Genomic DNA, 24,828 nt, shown 5'->3' on the forward strand with positions numbered 1-24,828 from the left:
ATGAATGGAGACTTAGTGGCGGGAACACCTAGTTTAACTTGGTTCACTGACACTGTGAAATGTAGCGTTGATTTTAATAGAATATATAAGTGGATGTAACTTCATTTTAATCTAGTTGTTAGTGATACTAGCCTTAAATATGTTATATGTACTTTTAAATCAACCTATTTAATTTGAATTAGTGTAATTAAGTGCGAGAGGAATGGTCACGGTGGGGGAGCAGTGTTTCCCACAATGCTGTTCACTTCCATTAACAAATCAAAGATAATTCACTGTATGAAACATTAGACTTTTACTTTGGCAGATTAGTAATGGTTCAAATTACACAATATATTTAAAGTACTATTTATTTGATCAATAATTCAAATGACACAAAGTTTAGATTGATTTCAGAAAATTTTTAAAAATCTAAAATAGCCTGTCATGTCCATTTTTCAATCATCCAAGTTAAAATGTCTCAAATTTGCTCTTGTTTAGTTTTCTTTTATCTTGACGTTTTGTATTATTTAGGAATAATAACATATTAAAACTGGCTCTGGTCTCCATATTAACCTCATATCAGCAATAATCCCCCTTCCACCACAGTTTTACAAAACATGTTCTGCTCTGCAGTTACTGCTCATCCACGTGTTTAAACCAGTAACCCAGGCAGCTGCTGCACCGTCACAGATGTCTGTGGTCTGACATTAATTTTACTAGGAACCCGCCCACACCAAGTTCCTGCTGCAAAGCAACAACCACTTTGAATCCATCAGTTACTTTAAATAAGGTGGACTAGAAATCATTATGCGTGTTTAAAAAAAAAAACTGAAGCATCCTTATAATATATGTGAAATTTATCAAATCAAGTTTCTTCCACAATCTCATGACCTCACAGCAAAAACAAACTAATCAAGTTTGCAAACGTTGGACAAACTAAAAACATTTTAGGTAAATGTACTCAGTCACTCAAATTAACAAAAAAGTTTTGTTTTTGTTTTGAAGCAGCGAGTTTGCATATTTTTTTAAGTGAATATCTAAGTGATGTGAAGCAGCATAGTCCTTCATCTGAAGCTCTGTGTTGTTCAGCTGTTGAATTTTAGAGCTTTATGTTGGAACTAAGCAGGGAATGTGCAGCCTAACTGAAAACAGATGCCAAGAAAAACAACAGAGATAAATGAGGACCAAGAAAGGAAAGCTGTGGGTCAGAGTCAAAACCAAAACAATAACCTGAAAGACAAGATGCAATAAGATCCATTGTCTCTGCAAATATAATGCAATAAATCTATTTAACATAAATAATATGTTTGTGTAGAGATTAGAGACCTACTTCATTAGATGAGTTACTGTCTTTGAGTAGCTGCTCCCTGTCCTTTCTGGCCTGTTGCAGAGCATCATCAATGGATAATTCTCCCCTCTTTACCTTGTTCATGATTTTCAGCTGCATCTCGTTGCTTAGCTAGAAGCAAATAGAGCAATGACTCCTAACCATCTATAAACTCAGGGTGTAAAACACAATTCAGTTTATTGATTCAATGGATAACAATTCAATGTTTCCTGATATCAGAAATCCAAAACAATTTTGATTTGATTCTACGGATCATTATAAGATGAAATGACATGCTGATTTGACATAATCACTTCATATTCAACTTGTTCTTTCTTAACCATGTCTTACAAATGATTACTGTATTAGTATTTGATCATTTCAGTTTGAACAGATGATATTTGACCACTGCAATATATTGATACCCCCTCTAGTACACACAGTTATATTAACCATCATTAACATTACAGAATTTTTGAATCTCCATGCCCCCAAGCTAAAAATATATAGACTATTATTTAAGTTAGAGCCTCTGGGCTCCTGAGGCCCTGGGTCCTTTGCTCTGGCCGCCCTGGATGGCTGGTGCCGGGCGGGGGCAGCAACTGCCGATTTTAGCCTACCAGGCCTGTGCCCTGTGACCTGTGACCACCGGGGTGCTCTGGCTGGGGCTCTCCACTGCCACCCTCTGGGTGGGACTGGGGGCGTCTTCGATGTGGGGTGGCTTGGGTTTGTGCCCCAGTACTGCTGCTAATGGCCCAGGTTTCTGGGCCACCCTAGTCTGCCTCTAGCCTCTGTGGAGGCGTGATTGCATTTGCACGATCTCCCTCACCGCTCCTCATCACTCCTCGTTCCTCGTACTCTGCATGCTGACCCAGTCACCGAGTTGTTCAGTGGATTTATACACTAAGAGCTACTTTTGGGGTTTTTTTCTGTGAGGGAGTTTCTGTTACTTTGGTTGTTGTCGTGATACATTTGTGATATGTTTTTTTATTTGGTTTTTATTTAGGAACTCTTGATGACTGTCAGCTCTGTTTTTCTGTAAAAGCTGTAGGAAATTTTCTGGTGTGTTTCTGTACAAGTGTAGCAGTCGGTTGTCTGGTGATAGTTTGGATGGAAGGGTTGTTGCCTTCTATCTGTTGTGTTTTTGTCTCCCCTTTCTTCTTTCTGCTTTCCTTTTTGCTTCTTTTTGCTGTCTACCTTCTTTTTCTGTCCCCTCCGCTCAGCTCCAGCAAGATTACAAAGATTCCATGATTCAAAGTAAATAAAAAAATTAATCAGATTATCAAGAGGAGCCTTATACCCATAAAACCTCCCTTTGGCTAAGCAAATTTGTTCGGTACAACACAGCAACCAGACTATTATTTGCTTGTTATGATGCTAGACAGGACAGGTTTAACAACAAAAGAAGCAGGGAAGATGCAGCCTACATGTAACTGAAAACAGATGCCAAGAACAACATCAGAGATAAATGAGGACCAAGAAAGGAAAGCTTTGAGTCAGAGTCAAAATCAAAACAATAACCTGAAAGACAAGATGTCTTCGCTCATTACAAAAAGCAATAAGATCCATTGTCTCTGCAAATATAATGCAATAAATCTATTTAACATAAATAATATGTTTGTGTAGAGATTAGAGACCTACTTCATTAGATGAGTTACTCTCTTTGAGTAGCTGCTCCCTGTCCTTTCTGGCCTGTTGCAGAGCATCATCAATGGATAATTCTCCCCTCTTCACCTTGTTCATGAGTTCCAGCTGCATCTCGTTGCTTAGCTGGAAGCAAATAGAGCAATGAATCCTAACCATCTATAAACCCAGGGTGTAAAACACAATACAGTTTATTGATTCAATGGATAACAATTCAATGTTTCCTGATATCAGAAATCCAAAACAATTTTGATTTAATTCTACAGATCATTATAAGATGAAATGACATGCTGATTTGACATAATCACTTCATATTCATCTTGTTCTTTCTTAACCATGTCTTACAAATGATTACTGTATTGGTATTTGATCATTCCAGTTTGAACAGATGATATTTGATCACTGCAATATATTGATACCCCCTCTAGTACACACAGTTATATTAACCATCATTAACATTGCATACATCACTTTTTCTGCTTCACAGTGTGAGCAGTACATCCTATAAATCAATGTCAAGTCAGAATCATTGTGGTGTGAAGTTAATCCCCAACACATGTATTTACAGGCACAGACAGCCTTCCTCAGATCAGTCATTGTCTGTAACACTGGGGAGTAAATAAATTCTTCTACTGTGGGGAAGTTCTGAAGTTGAGGAAGTTGGGTTGAATTGAGGAAGCAAGAAATGTTTCAGGCATTACCATAAACTGAACTATGAAACTTGCCACACATAGCTGACGTCACTGAAAGCAAGAGAAGTTTTTTCTCTGGAATCAAGAATCCAGTAGGGCCGCGCCCGATCTGACTTTTAGCTTTCATTAAAAAAATAAGTTTAGAGGTTTACAGATGCTGTTAATGACCGAACAGCAAGAGCAACAAGAGCTAAAATCTTACCTGCGGCATGTTAACTCCGTTTGTATTCATCCTGGACTTAGTGGCTTTCTTCTTTGAACTTGGCATTGCAAGTGTTTAGAGTTTAAACCAAAGTCCATGCATTAACTTAATCTATGAAATTGTTCCTTTTCTGTGTTACAGAGATTAGCCTTGTTTTGTCTGTCATGCAAAACCTCTTCAGAGATATAACCAAGCAAGAAGAAAGAACTGTGATTTGTAAGTTCTTGAACCACCGCCCTCTTTCAGCTCAGGTTACACTTCTCTCAGGTAGCACTTAACCACACCCACGACGCACAGAGACTTCTTCTGCAGAACTGCAAACAGGTAGGGCAACATGTCTCCCCTTGCAACACAATGTATAAACTCTGCTCTTTCATTTTTTTAACCAACAGGTAACAGGAAACCTGTGGCTGCTTGACACACCTAAAAATAGTAATAGTAAATAAGTTTATTTATCTAAATGACAAAATATCCTTAAAAACTTTGTTGACTTTATATTTCTACTCTGGATGTCTACACCTATATGAAATATTGTACCATTTGACAGGATTTAAGGCAAATCTAGTTCAAGTAGCTAAAGAAAATGCAACAAATTACACTTTCCAACAAACATTTTTTTAACATTTTGTTAATGTCATGGGATGTGTTGCACTGAATTATGACCTTTGTTCATGTCAGTGTTAAAACTGTGTCTTTGAATTGTAACAGGATTGATGTTGCAGCCGGGATGAGGTTAGCTGTGGCTGAGCCGTGCACCTCTTACAGCTTCTATAAGGTCATTAATCTTGAGAGTTACAAATGTCAATAATTTATTAAATTTACTTTATTCTTTCACACACTTTACCACCTGCAAAAAAGTAATTAATTTGAGTAAATATATTGAGAAGCATGAGTTAAGGTGTTATTGCTGTAATGACTCACGTGCAGATTTGTCTGCAGCTGTTGCAGACTACACGTGAAGAGAAAGATGCTGCAAAGGAGAAGCTGTATGACTGCATTAAATCCCCACCACCACCACCACCACCAAAAAAAATTAATATAAATATATATTTTCTATGTAGCAACATGCATTGTAGAGATGAACTGTAACAACCCAGCTACCATTTAAAGATTGTTCTCATATTTGTGTTTTTGCTCATGTATTCAGCCCAATAAGACACAAAAACAATTAAAGATTTAAAACACAAAAGAAAAGAACCCTGGAGACTCCCCCAGAGAAAACTGATCATTGCAGCACCTACATTACAAGTAACTATTACAGGATTACAGAATTTTCCTCCTAGTAATTTTTTCCTGAACAAGTTTAGCATTCAGTACATTTTATTATTATTATTATTATTATTAACAATAATAATAATAATAATAATAAACAAAAAATATAAATAACATTGAATGATAGCGACAAATACTTGCAATACTTCCATTTTTATCAATAATTTTTTTATATATGCATATTAAGCTTTTAAAATTAACTCAGTTCTATATTTGTTTCTGTTTATTTTGCTGCAAAGCATGACAGAGGTCATGAGAACAAAATATAAAGAACAATTAAACAATGACAGAACAAACATGGAGGATAAAGTTGTGTGCAATAAGTTATGTAGTGTGACAAGTGTATATTGTAGTTCTTTGCTCATCCAGTTAGAATTATGCTGTTAATCTATAGGGTTATAATATAATATAATATCCATTTTCATTTTCTTCCGCTTATCCAGAGTCGGGTCGCGGGGGCAGCTGCCTACGCAGGTAAACCCAGACTTCCCTCTCCCCGGCCACATTCACCAGCTCATCCGAAGGGATCCCGAGGCGTTCCCAGGCCAGCCGAGAGATGTAGTCCATCCAGTGTGTCCTGGGTCTGCCCCGGGGCCTCCTTCCGGTGGGACGTGCCCGGAACACCTCACCAGGGAGGCGTCCAGGAGGCATCCTAACCAGACACCAGAGCCACCTCATCTGGCTCCTCTCAATGTGGAGGAGAAGCGGCTCTACTCTGAGCCCCTCCCGGATCACCGAGCTTCTCACCCTATCTCTAAGGGAGAGCCCGGCCACCCTGCGGAGGAAACTCATTTCGGCCGCTTGTATTCGAGATCTCGTTCTTTCGGTCACTACCCACAGCTCATGACCATAGGTGAGGGTAGGAACGTAGATTGACTGGTAAATCGAGAGCTTCGCCTTTTGGCTCAGCTCTCTCTTCACCACGACAGACCGATGCAGAGCCCGCATCACTGCGATCACACCGATCCGCCTGTCGATCTCCCGCTCCATCCTTCCCTCACTCGTGAACAAGACCCCGAGATACGTGAACTCCTCCACTTGGGGCAGGACCCCATCGCAGACCCGGAGAGAGCACTCCACCCTTTTCCGGCTGAGGACCATGGTCTCGGACTTGGAGGTGCTGATTCTCATCCCAGCCGCTTCACACTCGGCTGTGAATCGCTCCAGTGAGAGCTGAAGATCACGGCCCGATGAAGCCAACAGAACCACGTCATCCGCAAAGAGCAGAGACCCAGTCCTGAGGCCACCGAACCGGATCCCCTCCACACCTCGGCTGTATAATATAATATAATATAATATAATATAATATAATATAATATAATATAATATAATATAATATAATATTTTAATCCACAGCCACCAGATCTCAGTCCAGTAGAGCAGCTTTGGGATGTGGTGGAACGAGAGATTCTCATCATGGATGCAGCTGACAAACCTGCAGCAACTGTGTGATGCTGTCATGTCAATATGGAGCAAAACCTCAGAGAAAGGTTTCCATGTGAATCTATCACACCAAGAATTCTGAAGGGAAAAGGGGTTCAAATGGTTTTAGTGAGACATTCCTAATAAAGTGGCCTATTAGTGTACATACAGCATCATGTCACCAAACACCTTGCTGAATCTATGAAACCAAGTACTAAGGCTGTTTAATGGCAAAAAAAGGTCCAATTTGGAACTCGAAGGGTATATCTGGCAGTGTACCTAATAAAGTGACCAGTGAGTGTATCTAATGAGCTAATAAACTTCAGTTTGGACTGAAATTGCTGTCCAAGACTGCCCTGAACATGTTATTCATCCCTGAAGATAAGATAAGAACAGGGGAGGCAATTCCAAATTGAAATACAGCCATGCTGTAAAGTTTTTTACTTTTCTTTTTTAATGGTATGTTACTTTTTCTATACACTAGAATTGTTTAAAATCAATACAAAACTAAAAATAATAAAAATCTCCTGAACAGGCACACAACTAGTTATAATAATTACTAAACTTACTAAATCTAAAGCTGAACTTATTTTATCATTCACCGAACAACAAGTTATTTTTGGGCTGCGGATAAGTGGCTTTTTCTGCAGTTTCCACGGTGGCCTCATCTGTGTTTGCCAATTTGGATAACTGAAACCACATGGGAGCTGGAATATTTGCCCAGTTAAAGCCCATGCCCAGTCACTACCCTCATAGCCCAAATAAAACCAAAAACCAACTTGAAACCTGTAAGGGCAAACACAGGGGCCCACGTGGAAACTGCGGACAAACCCACTTGGGTTCCTTACCTGTGGGGGACTGTGATGAAAAAGGGAATTGTAATTTCCAACCAGTAAATACTGTGAGAAACCACTTACTGGCTTTTCCAGGTGTATGTAACGTAACTGCATGATGAAATGTACAATGTAATCAGGAATTCCCTTTTCACTTCCATTTGAGTTTAGACGGATTAAATGGTCAGTCAGAGAAGTACAGTTCAGAAGACTTGTAGCAAAAACAAGGGGAATCCTAAACAGCATGAAACCAACCATGTGGAAAAGCCCTTCATGACAATTTGATGGGGAAACCCACTGAATAGGTGTGGCTCAGAAGGAAGAAAACAACAGAATCACTGTGCTCTTCCTCAGAAGTGGTGCTGTACAGTTTGTGAGCACATTTACAGTACTTACACTATTATTATCCATGCATATAAAAAAAGTTTAATAGCATGTCAGGACATTTCCAGGAAGTGTAGCAGGTAAACTAGCCAAACCAGAATAAAGCTGGCTGTGGGCTCCATTCACATCAGGCTGTATGAGAAATAACAGCACAGGACAGAATATAGTACTTTTGTGTACATTTTGCTGAGTTTTTAGAACTGAACCTACTTTCTTCACTGGTCACAAGGCTCTGTTTTTTACATGGTGGCTTGTCACTGATGGTATTGCCTAACTTCTGAGTTATCTGAGTATTTTACAGGAAGCGGTCAAGTGAAAAGAACCAGACGGGTAAACCCCTCCGGAACTCCTCCCTCTCTCCCCATAAAAAGGGGGAGGTGAATTAGAAGGAGGGTGCTCATATGCTTATTTTTGTCCTGGCGGTCTTTAAGCTAAGAAGCTTGTACAGAAGGAAACCCGGGACACATGAAGATGCGTGTTTACCTGCTGTTTGCCGTGGGCGCCTTGACGGTGAGTGAACTCATTTCGTTATGACGCAGTTCTTAAAAGGCATAGACGTAGAACTGAAAGAAGCTCGTTGTACACAGTTTCTCGTTCATTTGTTTAATTATTATTTAATATAAATAAGGTTTCTTGGTAATAATCTTGATCTTAAGCTGTGATGTTCTTTTAAGCTCGTTTTAGTCAGATTTGCGCATTTTTTACAACAACCGCGCCCAGACAAACTTTCGCTTTCGCTTTCAATGCCGCTATTAGACTGACATGAATATGCATTGTTGGGTGATTTCCGATGTGCATACTGAAATTATTAAGAGACAGAAAACAGACAGAGACAGCAGGAAAGACGTACATCTGCTGCTTGTGGAGTTCGGGGCCCGTTGAATGTTTGGGACTTTCCAGGCCGCCCCGCACAGTCGGGTGTGAGGAAGTGAACCAACTGTCTTTCTCACAGAAACATCAGTAGTGATGTAGTTTAAATGGTCATATAAATAGATACTAAACGTGTCACGCGCTTTCCCTCTCTTCTCTGCAGGCGATGGCCGCAGCGCAGCCCCACTGTGACCCCCAAACGCAGTATGAAAAAAATGGGATGTGCTGCAACATGTGCAAACCAGGTATAAACACATCGTTGCGCATTACTGTGAATGTGGTATTACTAAAGAAGCAGGACACACGAAGATAGGATTTTTTTCAACATCAACATTTATTTTTGCTTTCACATAGACTGAATATTTATCTGCAGTAAAAAGCCCATAAATTTGCCCAGTTTGGATAAATTCCCCCACAGTTATGAGGACCCAACCTCCATTCAACTTTTACAGCTGTAAACTGTAGAACCAGTTGCACCTGCGTGATCTTACTTATTTTACATTCTTAAAAAGCCATAAATCATCTGTTTGTTGCTTCTTCTTTTATTCTTAATATTTCATTTTCTATGTGGACACACATTTAAAAGTCATTAAAAGCTTTAGGTTACTGGTTTTGGTTGATAAGTTTCAACAAATAGGGATATCAGCTCCTACAGTTTTATGTTGAGCTGGGAATAAAAGCTGTTTTCAAAACTCAGGCTCAATAAATTCCACCAAACTTAAAAAAAGCCTTTCACCTTCAGCCATGATGGGACGTATGTCTTCAGCTCTCATCTCTTTGAGATGAAGTCTGCTATTTGCTCTTTACATCTAACACAAAACTGAAGCCATTGACTTGTGATCTGTGGAAGGATCATGTGTTGGGTACTTTGCTCTCATATGACTGCTCATTGTTATTGTAGACTTGTATTATGCTAGCTTTACCTGTCAGAAGGTGCTCTGGACCTAATTTCCCCATATTTTCTTCCTCCCTATTTTTTTAGCAGCTGTTGTCTTTGGCTCTGCGTGTTTCTCAAACAGCATTTGTACACCATTTGCATTAAATCGCAATAGTGAAACATTCTTTAGTTAATATTTCATGATAGAATCATCCATCCATCCATCCATCCATCTATTGCCTCTACCCGCTTATTCCAACACAGGGTCGTGGACTCATTAAACAAACTAACTATAAAATGTTTGGAAAATGGATTGTAGTTAACTAAGTTGGTCATTTTTGGGCACATACAATTCGTGACAGCCTCCCCATTATTATGCTAAGCTAACAGTCTGGTTGTATATTTGTATTTAACAGACTGATACTCCAGCAGTGTCTTTTATAAAGCTATGTTTTCCTTTGAAGATCATTTTCCACACATCCTTGAGAAAAATAAAACATTTTAGTAACAACTTGCTTTGTAGGAACCAGAATGTTGCCCCAGAGCACCTGCCAGGATCCTGTTTGCGAAGCGTGTGGAAAAAACGAATATATGGACAAATACACAAAATCTGACAAATGCAATCTTCAGCCGTACTGCGACCCGAGTAAGAACATGTGACACTTTGCACACACTTGTTCTTTGTTTGATGACTTGCGTCTGATAACTGGAAACCCTTTTTCTGCCAGATAAAAACTTCCAGGTTGCCATCCATAATAATCATTTGGAAAAAACCATCTGTGTCTGTAAAGAGGGATTTCACTGCTCCAGCAGTGAATGTATAACCTGTGTACAACACACTAAGTGTCACCCTGGATTTGGAGTTCATTCCAAAGGTACAGCAGTTTGTTTGTTTTAATGTAAATTCACCCAGAAAGCAAAAAATGTTTGGCCCAAATTTGACCTGATCTCATGGGATTGACTAAATGTGTGTGTGGCTGCAGAAGTTCAACCACAGGACCACCACATGTGGCCCACAACGAAATCTATGTCCAGGCAGGCTTCCTGTATTGGGACCACCTCTGGCCCAGAAAATCTTTTCCATAATCCACATCCAGGCCAACAACTGACATCTGGACCACATGTGGCCCACAGGAGACTTACCATATCCAAGCCAGGCTGGAACCTGACACCTGGACCACATGTGGCCCACAGGAGACTTACCATATCCAAGCCAGGCTGGAACCTGACATCTGGACCACATGTGGCCCACAGGAGACTTACCATATCCAAGCCAGGCTGGAACCTGACATCTGGACCACATGTGGCCCACAGGAGACTTACCATATCCAAGCCAGGCTGGAACCTGACATCTGGACCACATGTGGCCCACACAACACTAGCCAGTGCCGTAACTGAGCCATAAGTGGCTTTAAGTAGCCCAGATTTGGCCCAAACATGTCTGCTATCTGGGTGTTAAGCTTTCCTTTTTCTTTGTGCTGGATTTTTTTTTTTTTTTTTTTAAAGATTGCATTTGGCTTTCAGGCAATCAAACGCATGACACAGTTTGCAAGCGATGTCCAGGTGGTACGTTTTCCAACGAGAGCTCAAGCGACGGCGCCTGTCTGGAATGGACCGAGTAAGTTCTGAAAGTCAGACATCAGCACTCAAAACACACACTCACCATGTAGCCCCGATCATTAGAACGGACTGCCTAACTCATATCTCCACACTCACCCCGACCTTAATCTAATTCTAATCCTAACTTTTGTACTGAGTTTCTTTCCTGTGCTCATGTCCTTTAGAGGCTCCTACAGTTTAATGTTGTGTTAAGAATAGAAGCTGATTCATGAGTCACTGTTACAGGAATAGTTTGAATTTGCACTTTAGTGTTTTAACAATGATTCACTCTCATTCCTGTTAAATATGAAGCTTCAGCCAAGAAATGGGCCATTATATGAACTATAATCATTCTTTTTAACACCGAGTTCCAGAGTAGGATGTGATATAGACCTGAAAAGCTCAAATGAACCAATCAGACTTTATTTGTAGAGCAGTTTTTAGATAAATTTGAATATAGCTCAGAATGCTTTACAAAAGAATGTTACTGGGTGCATAACACAGCAGAGAAAACAGTAAAACGTCAACAATCTGAAACATTAAGAAATTCTGTTTGAAATAACATTAATAAATTATTAATATCAGAAATTAAAAAGGCTTTCTGATAAAGGCAACAAGAACAGTAGGTAGGGAGGACAAGGCAGCCAGGTTAGCAACAATAGAATATGCAATATATTCATCAGACAAAACCAAAGGAGGGTTTCTAGTGATAGGTCACTATCTCTGTGGTCAGGAGGGGGGCATTTAAGGGACATTTGTAAGCAAGGGATGTTTGAATATGTGCAGGAAGATTTTGGAAACAATAAAAAATTTAACAGAAAGGCAGAAAAAGGAAACAAGTTCAGGGACCAGTTTGGTTTGAGTCTTACTGGAGGGTTTTGAATGACTTGGAGATGATGGATGAAGCCCTCACTGATACCTGAGTACAATGAATTACAGCAGTCAAGGTGAGACTAGAAAAAAGCTGCAGATCCTTTATATAAGTCAGTAGTTGAACGAAACCTCCTGATTTTAGCTGGAAATAACAAGACTGAGCTAAAAGTTTGACCTGAGCATTAAAACTTAGGTTAGAATCAAAGATTCCTCCTGGATTTCAAAGTTTTTCAGTTTTTATCTGAAAAACTGCGAAGAATAGAAACAACAGAACACAAATACAGAAAATGAATTAAAAGAAGTTTTTAGAACGGCCCATCTCTGTCCCACCTCAGCTCTGAGGCACTAAAGACCAGATATCTGAAAATCATTTAATATGAAGCGGAAGTGTGTGTGTGTAGGCGACAGTAGAGGCAATGACCTGGTAAACCAAGTCTAAAAAAGATGGAGTAAAACAAGAACACTGGAATTGTCCTTTAATGCTGCTCTATTGTTTTTTCAGATGTACGTTTGGATACGAAGAGGATAAGGCTGGAACAGCGACGTCTGACACCACATGTGGTAAGTTCAGTGTGGGCTGATGAAGGTTTCTCACTGTCATTTCTCGCGCCACCTTCAGCCGTGCGGTTACAGTCTCGGAAACGAAACTACATCTCACATGAGCTGCTGCGTCGCACACGGCTACGCTGGTCTGTGGTTTGCAGCGTAGGATCAAATGTTTTCACTCACACAGTGTTTACAATGCATGCACACTTCACAGTGTTTAACTCTTAAAATCCTGCAGTTTTCACCTACAAAGAGGTTTTTATGGAACAACTCTTTCCTGGACTACTTGTACTGGACCCTTGCTGATGTAACAGGATTGTTTTTGTTGCAGTTTGGCTTCAAAAATAAATTATATTTGTAACTGGTTTGAAAAAGTGTTTACTGGATCTAGAGTTGTGATTGCAGCCTGAAATGGTTCTCACATCTCAAGAATCTTAGCTTTCCTGTGGTGTACACCAAGGAGACTGAGTAAAAGACATATTTATTTGTCTTGTCCCCCCTTCGGGATGTCTGGTACCAACAGGTTAAATAAATAAACAATATTTTTCTATTTGCCTTTTAGCTTTATATTTTATACTTTACGTATGTGACTGGCTTGAATTTTACAGCTAAAATCCTGCTAGAGTAGTCGCTTATTTAGAGTTTCAATATAAATGACCAAGAAAAAAAGTATAATTTGACTACAATAAATATAAAAATTTTTAATTATTAAAGTTTTTTTATCTGTCTACTTTTTTTCTAATGATTTCTGTGTATAATTTGTATATTTTTTTATTGTTAGTACCTGTTTGTTGCCATTTTTATTAATGTATTAGATTGTGATTAAATAATCTTTGTATTCTTCTATATTATCTTTGAGACTTTTCTTAACCTCAGTGTGGTTTACTGTTTTTTTTTCTCTTGTCTTACAGTGAGAACATTTCGGGATCATTATATAGCGGTCATTATTGTGGTAATCATAGCTTTGTTTGTAATTTGTGCTGGAATCGCCGGGTTTGTCTATAAAAGTAAGTTGTTTTCTGTATGTTCTCATAATGTTACAGTATCAGTGCTCATTTAAATTTTACTAAAGTTGTTTTTCTTTCTGTGTAGAAAAATCAGGATACATGGAAATTAGAGCAAAGGTATATGTGAGTACCTTCAGCATAATTCACCTTTATAGTATAGTTTCATCTGTAAAGATATTTCCATGCACATTTTTTCATTTTGTTTCATTTTACTACGTTCTCCTAGGCTTGCATGGGATGCCAGGAGACTGAAAGAATTACTCAAGCTGAGCAAGGCACCCTGGCTGAGAAAGACACCCTGGCTGAGAAAGACACGCTGGCTGAGCGAAGCATACCCGTCGAGAACGAAGATGAAGAGGGCAGCCTGGACCATGGAGTTACAGAAAATGGAAACGTTCTGACCCAGGAGTATGGGAAAATGGACATTCTCTCTCGTCAGGAGTCACAAACACAGGAATCTTGTTCGATGTGAGCTGTTGTGGGCTGCATGGAAGTGTGATGGTCAGCACTACTGCCACAGAGCAGCACAGCTTCCAGTTAAAACCTCGACTGGGAGCTGTGTGTGAAGTTTGCATGTTCTCCTTGAGCCTGCATGGATTTTCTCATGTTTCTTGTCTTTATGTTACATTCCAATAAACATGCATGCAAGGCTTTTCACTGATTAGCAGGTGAAACTGTGATCATGTGGTCCCTATGAAGGATTGTTGTCTTGTAAGGGTCTACCCCATGTCATCCATTTTCAACTGGGATAGGCCCCAGTTCCCCTACAATTCTCAAGAACTAGGTACTAAAGCTATTAATGAATGTATGTTGTCGAGTGTCATACTTGCTTTAAACAGTACCAACACTTATGTATATATGTATGTATTAGTACGGAGTGCTGACAATGTCAGTCATGAATAAATACATTTTTAGGAAAAAGTGTAATATTTTATTTGATTCAGTTGTGTTAGCTTTGGGAATTTAGATGTTTTTTATGTACTTTTTAAAATCATCAACAGCTTGACTTTTGTTCATATTTTAAACTTTAAATTTGTTTTTATGTGTGTGTTTGCATTAAAAATTCATTTAAAAGGTGGGCATGTCTCTTTCCTGCTGTCGGTCACAGTCTGGCATCACAGAGCTTCAAGCTGACAAAATGGAGCTAATTCCCATCATGCTTTGAAGGATATGACCGGAAGTAAAATTTAGGATATTCATGGAGTAGGTTAAGTTCCTGTAATGCCAAATTTGTTACTGTTTCTTATATAGTCTCGGATGCAGAGACAGCTGTCGCAGATTTGCTTTCATTTTTGAAGACAACTTTAAAGCGGAATTCTTTTCAAGGAAGGAAGGAGTTAAAAAGAGCCTGACTTAATTCTATGACTTTTAAAGTAACACCGAATGAAATTATGCAAACTGTGTGTGTTCTGAACTGATACTTATTATAATGTAAGATTAAAATGCCTCTCTCTCTCTTCTCCTCGAGGAAAACTTTATTGCACATCTACCAAATACAATCGTCTCCTGATGTTGTAGTTACTCTTGATATCCTCAAGAGGGCGCCAGAGTTTCTCTGTCAGCTGATAGAAAGCTCCCGTTTTAGAATTAATGTCAATAAAAGGTCTAAACTATATAGAGATATTTGGAGTACGAATATCTTAGTTTTATTGTAATATTAAATTATGTTTTCTTGGCTGTTTGCTGTCACACAGGGTCTCAGCTTGGGGCTTATTTTCCTACCGTATGTTCCTCTTTGTAAGGAAGGTGAGAACAGAATACGGACCCTTTGTTCAGAGCTTTATTATCCACGGATTAATGGAAGTAGGCGCTTTGAATTTACATGTTAACAATTAGGATTGAACCTAACACTTTAACAGCTCTAGCCAGCTGTTACCTTATAAAGCGTCTTATTAAATAAAATGATTTTTACAAAGGAGGAGAAAACCTTTGATTTGAACTTGGATTTAAAGAGAAATGTCGGTACTAAGTAGTTGGTTTGATGTTAAATGGCAGAGATCACTCAGCAAGAGCACCGTAAACCTGCTGTGAAGGATTTAACAGACTTGGGATTGACATGTAAATGATTAATGACTTTTGTGGTTCTTGAAAACCTGACTTTTCTATGTGAAATGTGAAAGTTATCCAGCCAATTACAGAGCAGAGAACACTTTTTTTCTTGACGTCAGAGTTTATTTTATCAAAATATTTCTTCACGGTAAGACAAAGGAAACATAATTTACATCTTGCTGGTTGAAAAATACATCTACGTTTATTTACAATAACACAACATGTCTGGTCTTTGGTCTCACGAGAGTTTCATTTGAGTCCATGAGGTTTGAAGGTAATAAAGTGCAAAAGATGTTGAGAAAAGTCTATCGTTTATGTCTGAATACACGTTCAGACTATTTCATGAGTTGTATAATATGTTGGAAGTAAGAGTCCGTTTCGTGAAGCCCAGTCCGCCCAGAGTTTCCCAGCGGGGTGGTAAATACTGTCCACGGGTTTCTTCACAGTCTCTGAGGTGGCCGTCTCCGCCAAAGACCAGATTTTTGGTTTCTGGCTCACTGCGTTCTCTTTATTTTCCAAAGCTGATGGCGTTTGCTCAGAATCCCCGCTTTCAACTTTCTTGACTAGTCCAAGTTCCTTGTCCTCATGTTCGCTGCTTTGTTGCGTGGTTTCCAAGCGCGCATCCACCGGTGCGCAACTCTCCAGCGCGCTCTCGACCTGCTCACCGGTGTCTGCGCGGCCACTGCGAGGCTCTGCCTCCTCCTTCTCACGCTCATTCAAATGACATTTCTCTAATGGACTCTCCTCGTCCTCGCTCTCCCCGTCCTGCTCCTCGTCCTCCTCGTCTGATTTCCCCTTCGACGCCCAGCTGACCCTATTCTCCTTTTTCAGACGTCGCCTTGCGTTGGCGAACCAGGTGGAGACCTGGGTGAGGCTCATTTTGGTGATGATTGCGAGCATGATTTTCTCGCCCTTGGTGGGATACGGGTTCTTCAGGTGCTCGTTCAGCCAGGCCTTTAGAGCACCAGTGCTCTCCCGGGTGGCCACCTTTGCAACCCTTGAGGGATCCTCAACTGCTCCCGGACGGTAGGGAGGATAAAATGTACCCCCGCGAGCAGCTAGGAGAGCGTGGTGGTAGGGAGAGGCGGCCTTCAGGTCGAAACTGTTGCTCTATGACAAAAGAGAGAAAAAATGAAAATAAGCATGCGTAATTTGACATGCTCATTTATCAACTGCGCACGTTTTTGTGGATGCTGGTGACAGACTTTGTTTATGTGAGATAAACAACCTCAAGACAACTTAATAAAACCGGATATTCAGCTACTGCCTGACGAAGTTTCTGAATGATCAACTCACCATGTGTGTGATGTGCCTGTGGTGCGGATAGGGGATAAAGTTGTATCCCTGTAGTCCCGAGTATGTAATAGGAACTCCGGCTGCCATAGCCGCGAGATGCTGAGCCTGCTGCTGTGGAACACCCGGCGGGCATCCCAGCACCGGGATCTGATATCCAGTTGGCATGCTGATGTTCCTCTCCAAGACAAAGTTGCCAAATCCAGTTTGAGATGCGGGCATCTTCTCTGCGTCTCAGTCTATCCAGGTCTGAGTGGCAATCCAGCCTCCTGGATCTGTTTATATACACCCAGTTCCCAGCGTGTGTGCGCGCGGGGGGGAGAGGGGAGGAGGAGGAGGGCCCTGACTGACAACTACGTTCAGAAGACCTGCAGCTTTCACTGGCAGCAAATCCCATCAAAGACGCTCTCCGCTGTTCCTTTTAGTATTTGTGGTGGAGAGACTAAATATGTGCGTCTTATCGCAGTGATCTCTGGAGAGCTGAACTTTTCATTTAAATTCAGAAGTTTTCTTTTTAAGAAAAAAAAAACAAAAAACAAAAAAAGACTGAAAGGCTTTTTTTTTCTTCTTTTGTTTTTGCACAACGCACAAATAATTTTATAATCAAAATGCGCACTGAAAGTAACTATTATTATTATTATTATTATTATTATTATTATTATTATTATTATTATTATTATTATTATGTACAGCTAATCACAGTATGAAAAACCTACTAATCAAAATGATAAGTGTCAAAATTAGGAGACATCATTGTTTCCACTTTCAGCTTTAAATCGGGTTTCTCGCCCGTTTGATGTAATTTCTTCTTTTTCATGAGGATTTTAACACGTCTCATGTCTCGCAGCCATCGGTGGGGAGTTTTAAAAAATTCAGTTAACAACATCCTGCTACTTTTCTGCTGCCGCTTCTGACACTTCAGCACCTCCAGATCTGCCCTTCCGTCAATTAAATTAAGCAACTGCGCCAAATGACCAGACATACTTTCTACGCGCGCGTAAGGTATCAGAAAGAGCCCCTTATTTTGTGAAGAAGTTAATAAAATGACCAAAATGGCATCATCCCAATGCCTTCATGTTAATTCATATAATCACAATAAACTGCTGTGATGATAACAGTTTTCAGCGTTTCAATGGGCCCTAATTAAACAAGGTTAAGTGAAACAGGTGTTGACTAATGTATATGATAATTGTCAGATAACATGTGCTAATGTGTGTGTGCGTGTGTGTCGGAGATAAGAGGCCCAGGTCCCCACCCTAACACACACACACACACACACACACACACACACACACACACACACACACACACACACACACACACACACACACACACACCTCATGTCCTTCAAAAGAGGGACGGTTCAGATCGGTGTTTGTGTTCAAAGCAGCACGGCTCTCTTATCTGCATTATTTGACTGTTTTATTAACAGAATTAGAGGTGGAGTGCTGGTGGTAATTAGAGCAGGGCTTTGATGAAGAGGCAATAGATTTTTTTCTGTTTTTAAGGTAGAAGTATCTAAACTTGCAAAGCAAACTGTTCACTTTTTATTTATTAATTTATTTTACAATCCATAACATTTAAGCACGTGCAACCAAACCAAATGGCTACGCCTAACACATCAGGATAGAATAAAGGTTAATTCGCCATATTAATACATTTATTGCCTTGTTGCAGCAAATTACAGCTGCAAGTTAGTGAGATAAAAGTGTTATTAATGCTACAAGTATTAATGCTACCAGTAGTATTACTATTTTTATACTTTGATTTAGTTTCTGTCCGTTTAAACTGCAGACCTCAGAAAGAAAAGAAACATTTCTGATATCAGGAAACTTTTTGCTTCGGGTTAGGGGTGTCAAACCTATGGCCCGTAGGCCAAAAGTGGCCCACCAGAGGGTGGAATCTTGCCCGTGGGGTGAATTTGGTAAATGTTATCTGCAATTTTGTTGTAATTCTTAATTACTGTCCATTTGAAGCTGCATTATTTTATCTTTTAATATACATTTATACATCAGGGGAATAATTCTTATACATATGTTTTTATGTTTCTTTATAAATATAAATAAAGTTTTAGTGAGTCAGTTCAGTGTAAATGTGCATTGAAAATATCTTCTGGCCCTTAACAAGTTAATATAATCATCAAAATACTGTATTTTTCAGATACCTGTGATTAAATGTTTCGTGTTGTAATTTGTAAGTTGTATTGCTCGTATAATTAATAAACTGATGGGGAATATTGTTGAAATTGAACTTATGTTTAGCAAGAAATTTTAAGTTGTTCATAATTTGTTTATGATAGTTCATCAAATGTAAATGTCTTGATAACATTCTGCTTTGCTCTAAAATAAATGGAAAATAAAGAGTTTTGATCATTTATAGGTTATTATCTTACTGATCTGCCCCCTTGTGAAACGTGTGCTGAATGTATAAATATGTTTGACATCCCTGCTTTAGATGGTCACAAAGAAAAGAAAATAATCAAATTACAGCTGAGTTTAACTGCAGGTGTATTTGAAGTTTCAGTCTGAGTTTTTCTTGCTCTATAAATGTAGTTTGACTGCAGTAAAAGTCAGACGTAAAGATGTGTATTTTTTACTCTATTACATTGGTTTACATCCCTGTGTTTTTCTAATGATTCATGCCACTGTTTATTCACCACTAACTTTTCATATGCTTTAAAAATATTTTAAATAACTAAAAAGCAGGACTGTTAACTTTTCAAAGGTTAAATGATCTGTTATAAGAGATAAAAATACAGTTTTTTAAGGCATTAAAATACCTTGTTAGGTTCAGGAAATTTTTCCTCCCATAATGCTGAGCTCCTGTTTTCCCACCAAAGAGGAGCAACAACTTCAGTAAGTCTGCAAAAGAAAAGAAAACACTAAAACTGATGCAGGCTTTGAGCTGAGTGTAATAAAAAATGTACTTGAACTGGAGCTGTTTATTTAATCAGGTTTTGTTGGAGCTTTTAGTGAAGTGAAGGTTTCTTTTCATTTTCTTTAATGGAAATCTCAGCAAACAACATTTACTTTTAAACTGATTGTACAAAAACTGATTTCAAGAGTTATGCTGATTGCCAAAAGAGTTCATTGATAAACATTGGTTTCAATATTGCATGTGTTAAATGCAATTTATTTTAGATCTTATTGGTTATTTTAGAAGGAATATTGCTGATTGAGCTGAAACTGTCAGAGAAAAAAAAGATTCATTTAAAGTTTCAATAAGTTTCATGCAAAGTTTGTAGAAAAAAAATTGAGCTGTGATCAGATTTCAGCTTCTCATAAGGCAGCTTTGGATGTTTCCTTTATGATATAAGCTTGAAGTTTTAGACCTCTACCCTAAAGAAATACAAAAAAGCATCCTTCTGGGACCTGGGAAGTTTTCTTTGCTTTATTACAATTTATCAACTAATAAAATATGTATATATGAGTAGGATTTTATATATTCTCCAGGATATGTAAGGAGAAAGAGCTACAACATTTAAAAGAGAAGTGATTAAAGAGGGAAAGGAGGAATTTATTTGGGTGGGGTCCACATAGCCTAAAGCAAATTTGTACAAGAGCAACAATGAGGCGACTAAGAGAGCAAAGAGAAGACGGCTTATGGCATCAATAGTCTACATCTCTCAACACAAACAGCTCAGGGCTGCAGCTTTTGTCCTGCTTATGGGACTCTTTTCATGCTCTTCCTCTTTTGGCAGCTCTGCCACAATGCAGGTGTTGGTCCTGCTCTGACGGGTTTTGGTTGCGCTGTTTGCTGTTAGGATGTAAGTCGTTTACAGGAGAGAAAAGTGACCAAATGGAAGACGATTGTCCTCAGCACCCGAAAAGATAATACAAGATAGCAAAGAGGATGAATCTGATAACAACCCGATTCTCTTCTCTGTGTTGAAACAGTGCTCTGTGTCCTCCTTTATCTGCAAATCCTCTGCATATTCCACGAAACAGAAGGAGCTGGTTCAGGATGAAATGTTGAATGACATTGTAAGTTGTCTGATGAAGCAGATAAGAACAAAAGCTGTAGGTGTGACCTCAGTTAAAGGCCACTTCTACCATCAAACTGACAAAAGGGACTCAACATGCAGTTAGAATAGCTCAGGTGTAAGTGTGATAAAGACAACTAAAGCCTAAAGAGAATCCACAGAGTCTTTCACACCTTTTGCTTGTTAGTTTATTTTTGCTAATACTGAAGAGAGAAAGTTGGAAAAGTTTCATTGAAACTGATCCGCAGAAAGCAAACTGAGATGAAAGTGGTTTAGTTGTGACATATATGACTTTTTTAAAAGATAAAATAGCCAACAAAGTGGTATTTTTTGATGATTTTTTCTTGTTAAAAATCTCCCAGAGACAATCGACGATTATGCTGGTCTCCAACCAGCTTCCATGTTCCTCCTAATGGGATTTTCTTGGTGCACCAACACAAATGGGAGATGTAAGCAAAGTGTGAATGTTATCAAGCTCTCCCACCTCTTTACTATGTGACCCCCCCCCTTTCTTCTCAGACCCCCTTCCACTCTTTGTCCTTTGTTATTACTCTTATCAGGGCCACTCTATCATTCTCTCAAAATAGTAGTGGCGCAGAAACCGCTTGCAAATGTAAGTATGTCTTTGTTTAAGGCCGGGCAGTGGCCCGCCTCCCAGCTCCCTCCTGGGTGCAGCCTGATTGACGGCCCTCTGCTGGGTGAGTGACAGGCGGCGTTGGGCAGGTCTATGATGGCTGCTGTGACAGTTGGGGCTGCTGCTGGTATCTTCATGTATAGGGGCCCCCAGGTATCCCCAGCTAGGGGCCTGGGCTGGTTTGCTGGAGCCCAGTCAGAGCAGTTTCCCCCCAGTGTGCTCGTTGTTGCACATCAGCTTGTTAGCGCTCTGCTGCTTGTTTATCCACCTCAGCTGCAGGTTTCTGCTGCACATATGTGCAACATAAAACAGGCAGAGATGCCTTTTATTATTACAACCTTATGCAGACTGTTTTCGTCATGAAATTTAATGAAAGATTTTCTGATTTATTGTGATACAGTTAAGTTTTAGGGTTTTTTGCCTTGCAACACTGTCATCCCAGCAGTGTTTCTACTAATCAGCTGCAGATGCAAAACGTAGTGTTTTACTATTCCATCATTTACATCTGCTTCCAGCTGCAGTGCCAGAGTCCTTTAAACTGCCCATTTAAACTCTTTTTTATCATATTTCACCAAACAGTAACAGATATTCAAGATCGAGGTCTTAGTTGAAACCATTTTTCACCAAATAATGTCAGCTTATAAAGTTTACTTTTTTAAATGATAGTTTTTTTTGTGAGAGAATTTCTGTTTTCCATTGATCAAAATCAACTGAGCAAGTACAGTTTTGGCAAATGACAACCTGTAGGTAACATGTCTTTTTGAATAATTTTCTTTAAATAAAAGAGTAAGTTTTTAGTTGATATTTCCAAAGGGAAAAAAAATCCATCTAAATTATGAAGCAGTGATCAATAATGTGAGTGTAAAATGTTCATGTTACACTAAAATTACAACATGAATGTAGGACATTTAAGTAGAATCATAAGATGGAAATTCCTTCATTTCAAACAATAAACTGTAACACAAAACATTAATGTCTAAATTATAACTCATCGTGTTCAGTGTCGTTTTGGTCTGATGAAACCAAAATGTGAATATTATTTAGAAGTTGCTATGTTTTTTTTTTTTTTTTTTTTGGGTTAATCACCTTGTTAGAGAACATCATGTTGTGCAATTCCATCTATCTACACACACACACACACACACACACACACACATATATATATATATATATATATATATATATATATATATATATATATATATATATATATATATATATATATATATATATATATATATATATTGTATATAGAGGGTTGGAGATACTGTTGGCATGGATTGGTAACCATGTTACTTTCAGTTGGACCCAGAGTAGCTGCTGCTACACATGTAGCTTACTAATGGACTGAATAAATAATGAATTCACTGTGCTTTGGTTTTTTTTAAAGCACTATATAAATCCAATCCTATTTTACTACAAAATTTATAGTTTCTTATCATATATATCAGCTCCTTTCTTAGATTCGTCTTTAAATCTGTAATTGTTGATTTTGCCAAATATAGCATTAAATCATTGAAGTATAAGACTTTTTTATTAGAAGATTATTTGTGAAAATTGCACACATGAGTGGCCCAAGGCAGATTCCTTGAGGCACTCCATGTTTTGCAAATTTACCATCACACTGACTTCCATTATAATGCACCGCTTGAAGCAAATGCATCTATAATTTAGCAAAAAAAAGTCTGTTTTGTAGCACAAACTGTAAATAATGGTGTAAATGTGGCACAAATAAACTAAAATGAACAGAGGAGCAACAAATCATTCTTTTCATTCCTCATTAATTTAGCGGGAAAACAAAAGCTTTTAAAAGTATTGTTACTATAACTCTGTCCATTGAACAAAGTGAAGTTTATACATGTATTATTTTCTTTGTAAAGCCCCCACACAGAGAGGGCTAATGAGGTTATTGGGCATCTGTGACGTGACATCTACATTTTGGCCTATTTGTGAAACAATGGTAACAAGGAAACTGGGGACATTGGCCTCTGTGTTTTGCAACTCAAAATAACAAAGCCAAGCAGCCGCTGGTGGGAGGCTGTGCTCTCATGGAAATGAGCAACCGCACCAACAATGTAGCGCCTAATCTCTTCAGAGAGAGGAATCAGTTACACAGCAGTATGCACCCCTCAATGCTTTTCATTAGAGTCAGCGTGCTATTGAAACAGTCACTCCACCCCCCCAACTCACACACAAACACACATGCATGCACACACACTCAACCCTTATGTGTAGCCACAGGCCTTACACATACATGCACTGGATACAAGCCCCCCCCCCAAAACAACAGAAGGGTTGAAATAAGTGGGGCAGGAGGGTGGTATGGGGGTGCAAGGCCTCAAAGCATGGGATTAGAGTTAATGTGCCCTCCCTGGGTTATAATCTCTTCAGAGGGGGACTTTGTTTGAGGGGCTTGAGGGCAGTAAGATAAGTATCTATTACAGAAACTCCCTCTTATCCTTCCAACATCCCCGCTTCAAAAATGAAGCACAAAAACACTTGCCTCTGTTCCCCTCTGTGTTGTCTGATACCCAAGACCCGAAAGCAAGTGCTGCCCTTTTCAGCTAATCAGGAATTAAGGCCTAAAGCCGTATGGAGAGTTGGCAGGGCCCATATTTGCTCCATCTGTAGCCCACAAAGTCAGGTAGTTAAAGTGAGATCAAAGGCAGCTTAAAAAACTTGAGTTATTGTGTAGAAAGAAGAAAAACAGACTTATCACAAGTTGGAGAAGCAGTTGATTCCTGTGAACCACTGATGTATAAAAACAGTGTATTACGTTGTTTGATATGAATAGAAACAGAAAATATCACCACACTTTTATATAAAAGGAAGTTTAATCCCAAAATATCTTCATTATATAAATACTGTGCAAAAATTATATAGTTTAGATTTTACAATAGCATAAAAAATTAACTAAAATGACATTGAATTCTTAACACGACTGAGCTTCCTTAGCAAATTATAAGTAATGAGCAGAAGCAAAGCTTTAAACCAGCTGGCAGATTATTTCAGGCACTTTGATGGACAGCAGGGGAACCAATCACAAACAACCATCTCGACTCAACTGTTTCTTTTGGCACCAAGCAACAGAAAAGCAAAGAAAGAAAACTGCAGCTAACAAAGAAAAATAATGAAAATCTGCTGGTTTTGGCCTCAAATATTCATATCAGCAAATGCAAAATGTTTGCAGTGTAATTTATACCCATAACCCACAGTTGCTGATTTATGTCATGTTATTCATTGATTTACAAATCAAACAAATCATGTTATTGGCAGACCCGATGTGCTGAATTCATGCTCAAAATGTGATATGTTTGTGCATTTTAATAATTTTCTTTGTAAG

The 24,828-nt window shown here is 38.9% G+C and overlaps 3 protein-coding genes across 5 annotated transcripts in view; 1 reads left to right on the forward strand and 2 right to left on the reverse strand.

The window, feature by feature from the left end:
• The window catches only part of LOC121652048 (formin-like protein 13), a 47,791-nt gene extending 43,745 nt beyond the window's left edge, over window positions 1-4,046 (reverse strand). The window contains exons 1-3 of one of the 2 annotated variants that reach the window (XM_042004583.1): window positions 3,845-4,046; window positions 2,948-3,076; window positions 1,310-1,438 (exon numbers count right to left, since the gene is read on the reverse strand). In XM_042004583.1, coding sequence (XP_041860517.1) covers window positions 1,310-1,438; window positions 2,948-3,076; window positions 3,845-3,910 — 324 coding nt within the window. In that variant the 5' untranslated portion in view covers window positions 3,911-4,046. The remainder of the gene's footprint in view (window positions 1-1,309; window positions 1,439-2,947; window positions 3,077-3,844) is intronic. The other variant, XM_042004584.1, reaches the window with a different exon arrangement.
• A 3,818-nt stretch (window positions 4,047-7,864) lies between these two features.
• cd40 (CD40 molecule, TNF receptor superfamily member 5) lies at window positions 7,865-14,556 on the forward strand. Of its 2 annotated transcripts, none has more exons than XM_042004991.1 (9): window positions 7,865-8,265; window positions 8,789-8,870; window positions 10,026-10,148; window positions 10,231-10,377; window positions 11,027-11,120; window positions 12,477-12,535; window positions 13,432-13,527; window positions 13,613-13,644; window positions 13,754-14,556. In XM_042004991.1, exons 1-9 carry the CDS (start codon window positions 8,221-8,223, stop codon window positions 13,997-13,999), a joined length of 924 nt encoding a protein of 307 aa, XP_041860925.1. In that variant the 5' UTR covers window positions 7,865-8,220; the 3' UTR covers window positions 14,000-14,556. The 2 variants fall into 2 exon arrangements, with proteins under 2 accessions (XP_041860925.1, XP_041860924.1); XM_042004990.1 differs by having other exon boundaries at window positions 7,869-8,265; window positions 13,613-13,650.
• Window positions 14,557-15,696: 1,140 nt separating this feature from the next.
• On the reverse strand, window positions 15,697-17,345 carry irx7 (iroquois homeobox 7). Its single transcript, XM_042004052.1, has 2 exons — window positions 16,873-17,345; window positions 15,697-16,686 (listed from the first exon to the last, which is right to left on the reverse strand). The coding sequence occupies exons 1-2, from the start codon at window positions 17,089-17,091 to the stop codon at window positions 15,907-15,909; spliced, it is 999 nt and encodes a 332-aa protein (XP_041859986.1). The 5' UTR covers window positions 17,092-17,345; the 3' UTR covers window positions 15,697-15,906.
• Window positions 17,346-24,828: the final 7,483 nt, after the last annotated feature.

The sequence above is a fragment of the Melanotaenia boesemani genome, chromosome 13 (genome assembly GCF_017639745.1).
Source record: "Melanotaenia boesemani isolate fMelBoe1 chromosome 13, fMelBoe1.pri, whole genome shotgun sequence".
Classification (NCBI taxonomy): Eukaryota; Metazoa; Chordata; class Actinopteri; order Atheriniformes; family Melanotaeniidae; genus Melanotaenia; species Melanotaenia boesemani.

Bases quoted from the DNA above. Each gene is read 5' to 3' on its own strand.
- cd40 (XM_042004990.1), top strand. From the start codon at position 8,221: ATGAAGATGCGTGTTTACCTGCTGTTTGCCGTGGGCGCCTTGACG. The intron at 8,266-8,788 runs GTGAGTGAACTC...TCTTCTCTGCAG, and splicing joins TTGCCGTGGGCGCCTTGACG to GCGATGGCCGCAGCGCAGCC. The intron at 10,149-10,230 runs GTAAGAACATGT...TTTTTCTGCCAG, and splicing joins TCAGCCGTACTGCGACCCGA to ATAAAAACTTCCAGGTTGCC.
- irx7 (XM_042004052.1), bottom strand. From the start codon at position 17,091: ATGCCCGCATCTCAAACTGGATTTGGCAACTTTGTCTTGGAGAGGAAC. The intron at 16,687-16,872 runs GTGAGTTGATCA...CTTTTGTCATAG, and splicing joins ACAGGCACATCACACACATG to AGCAACAGTTTCGACCTGAA.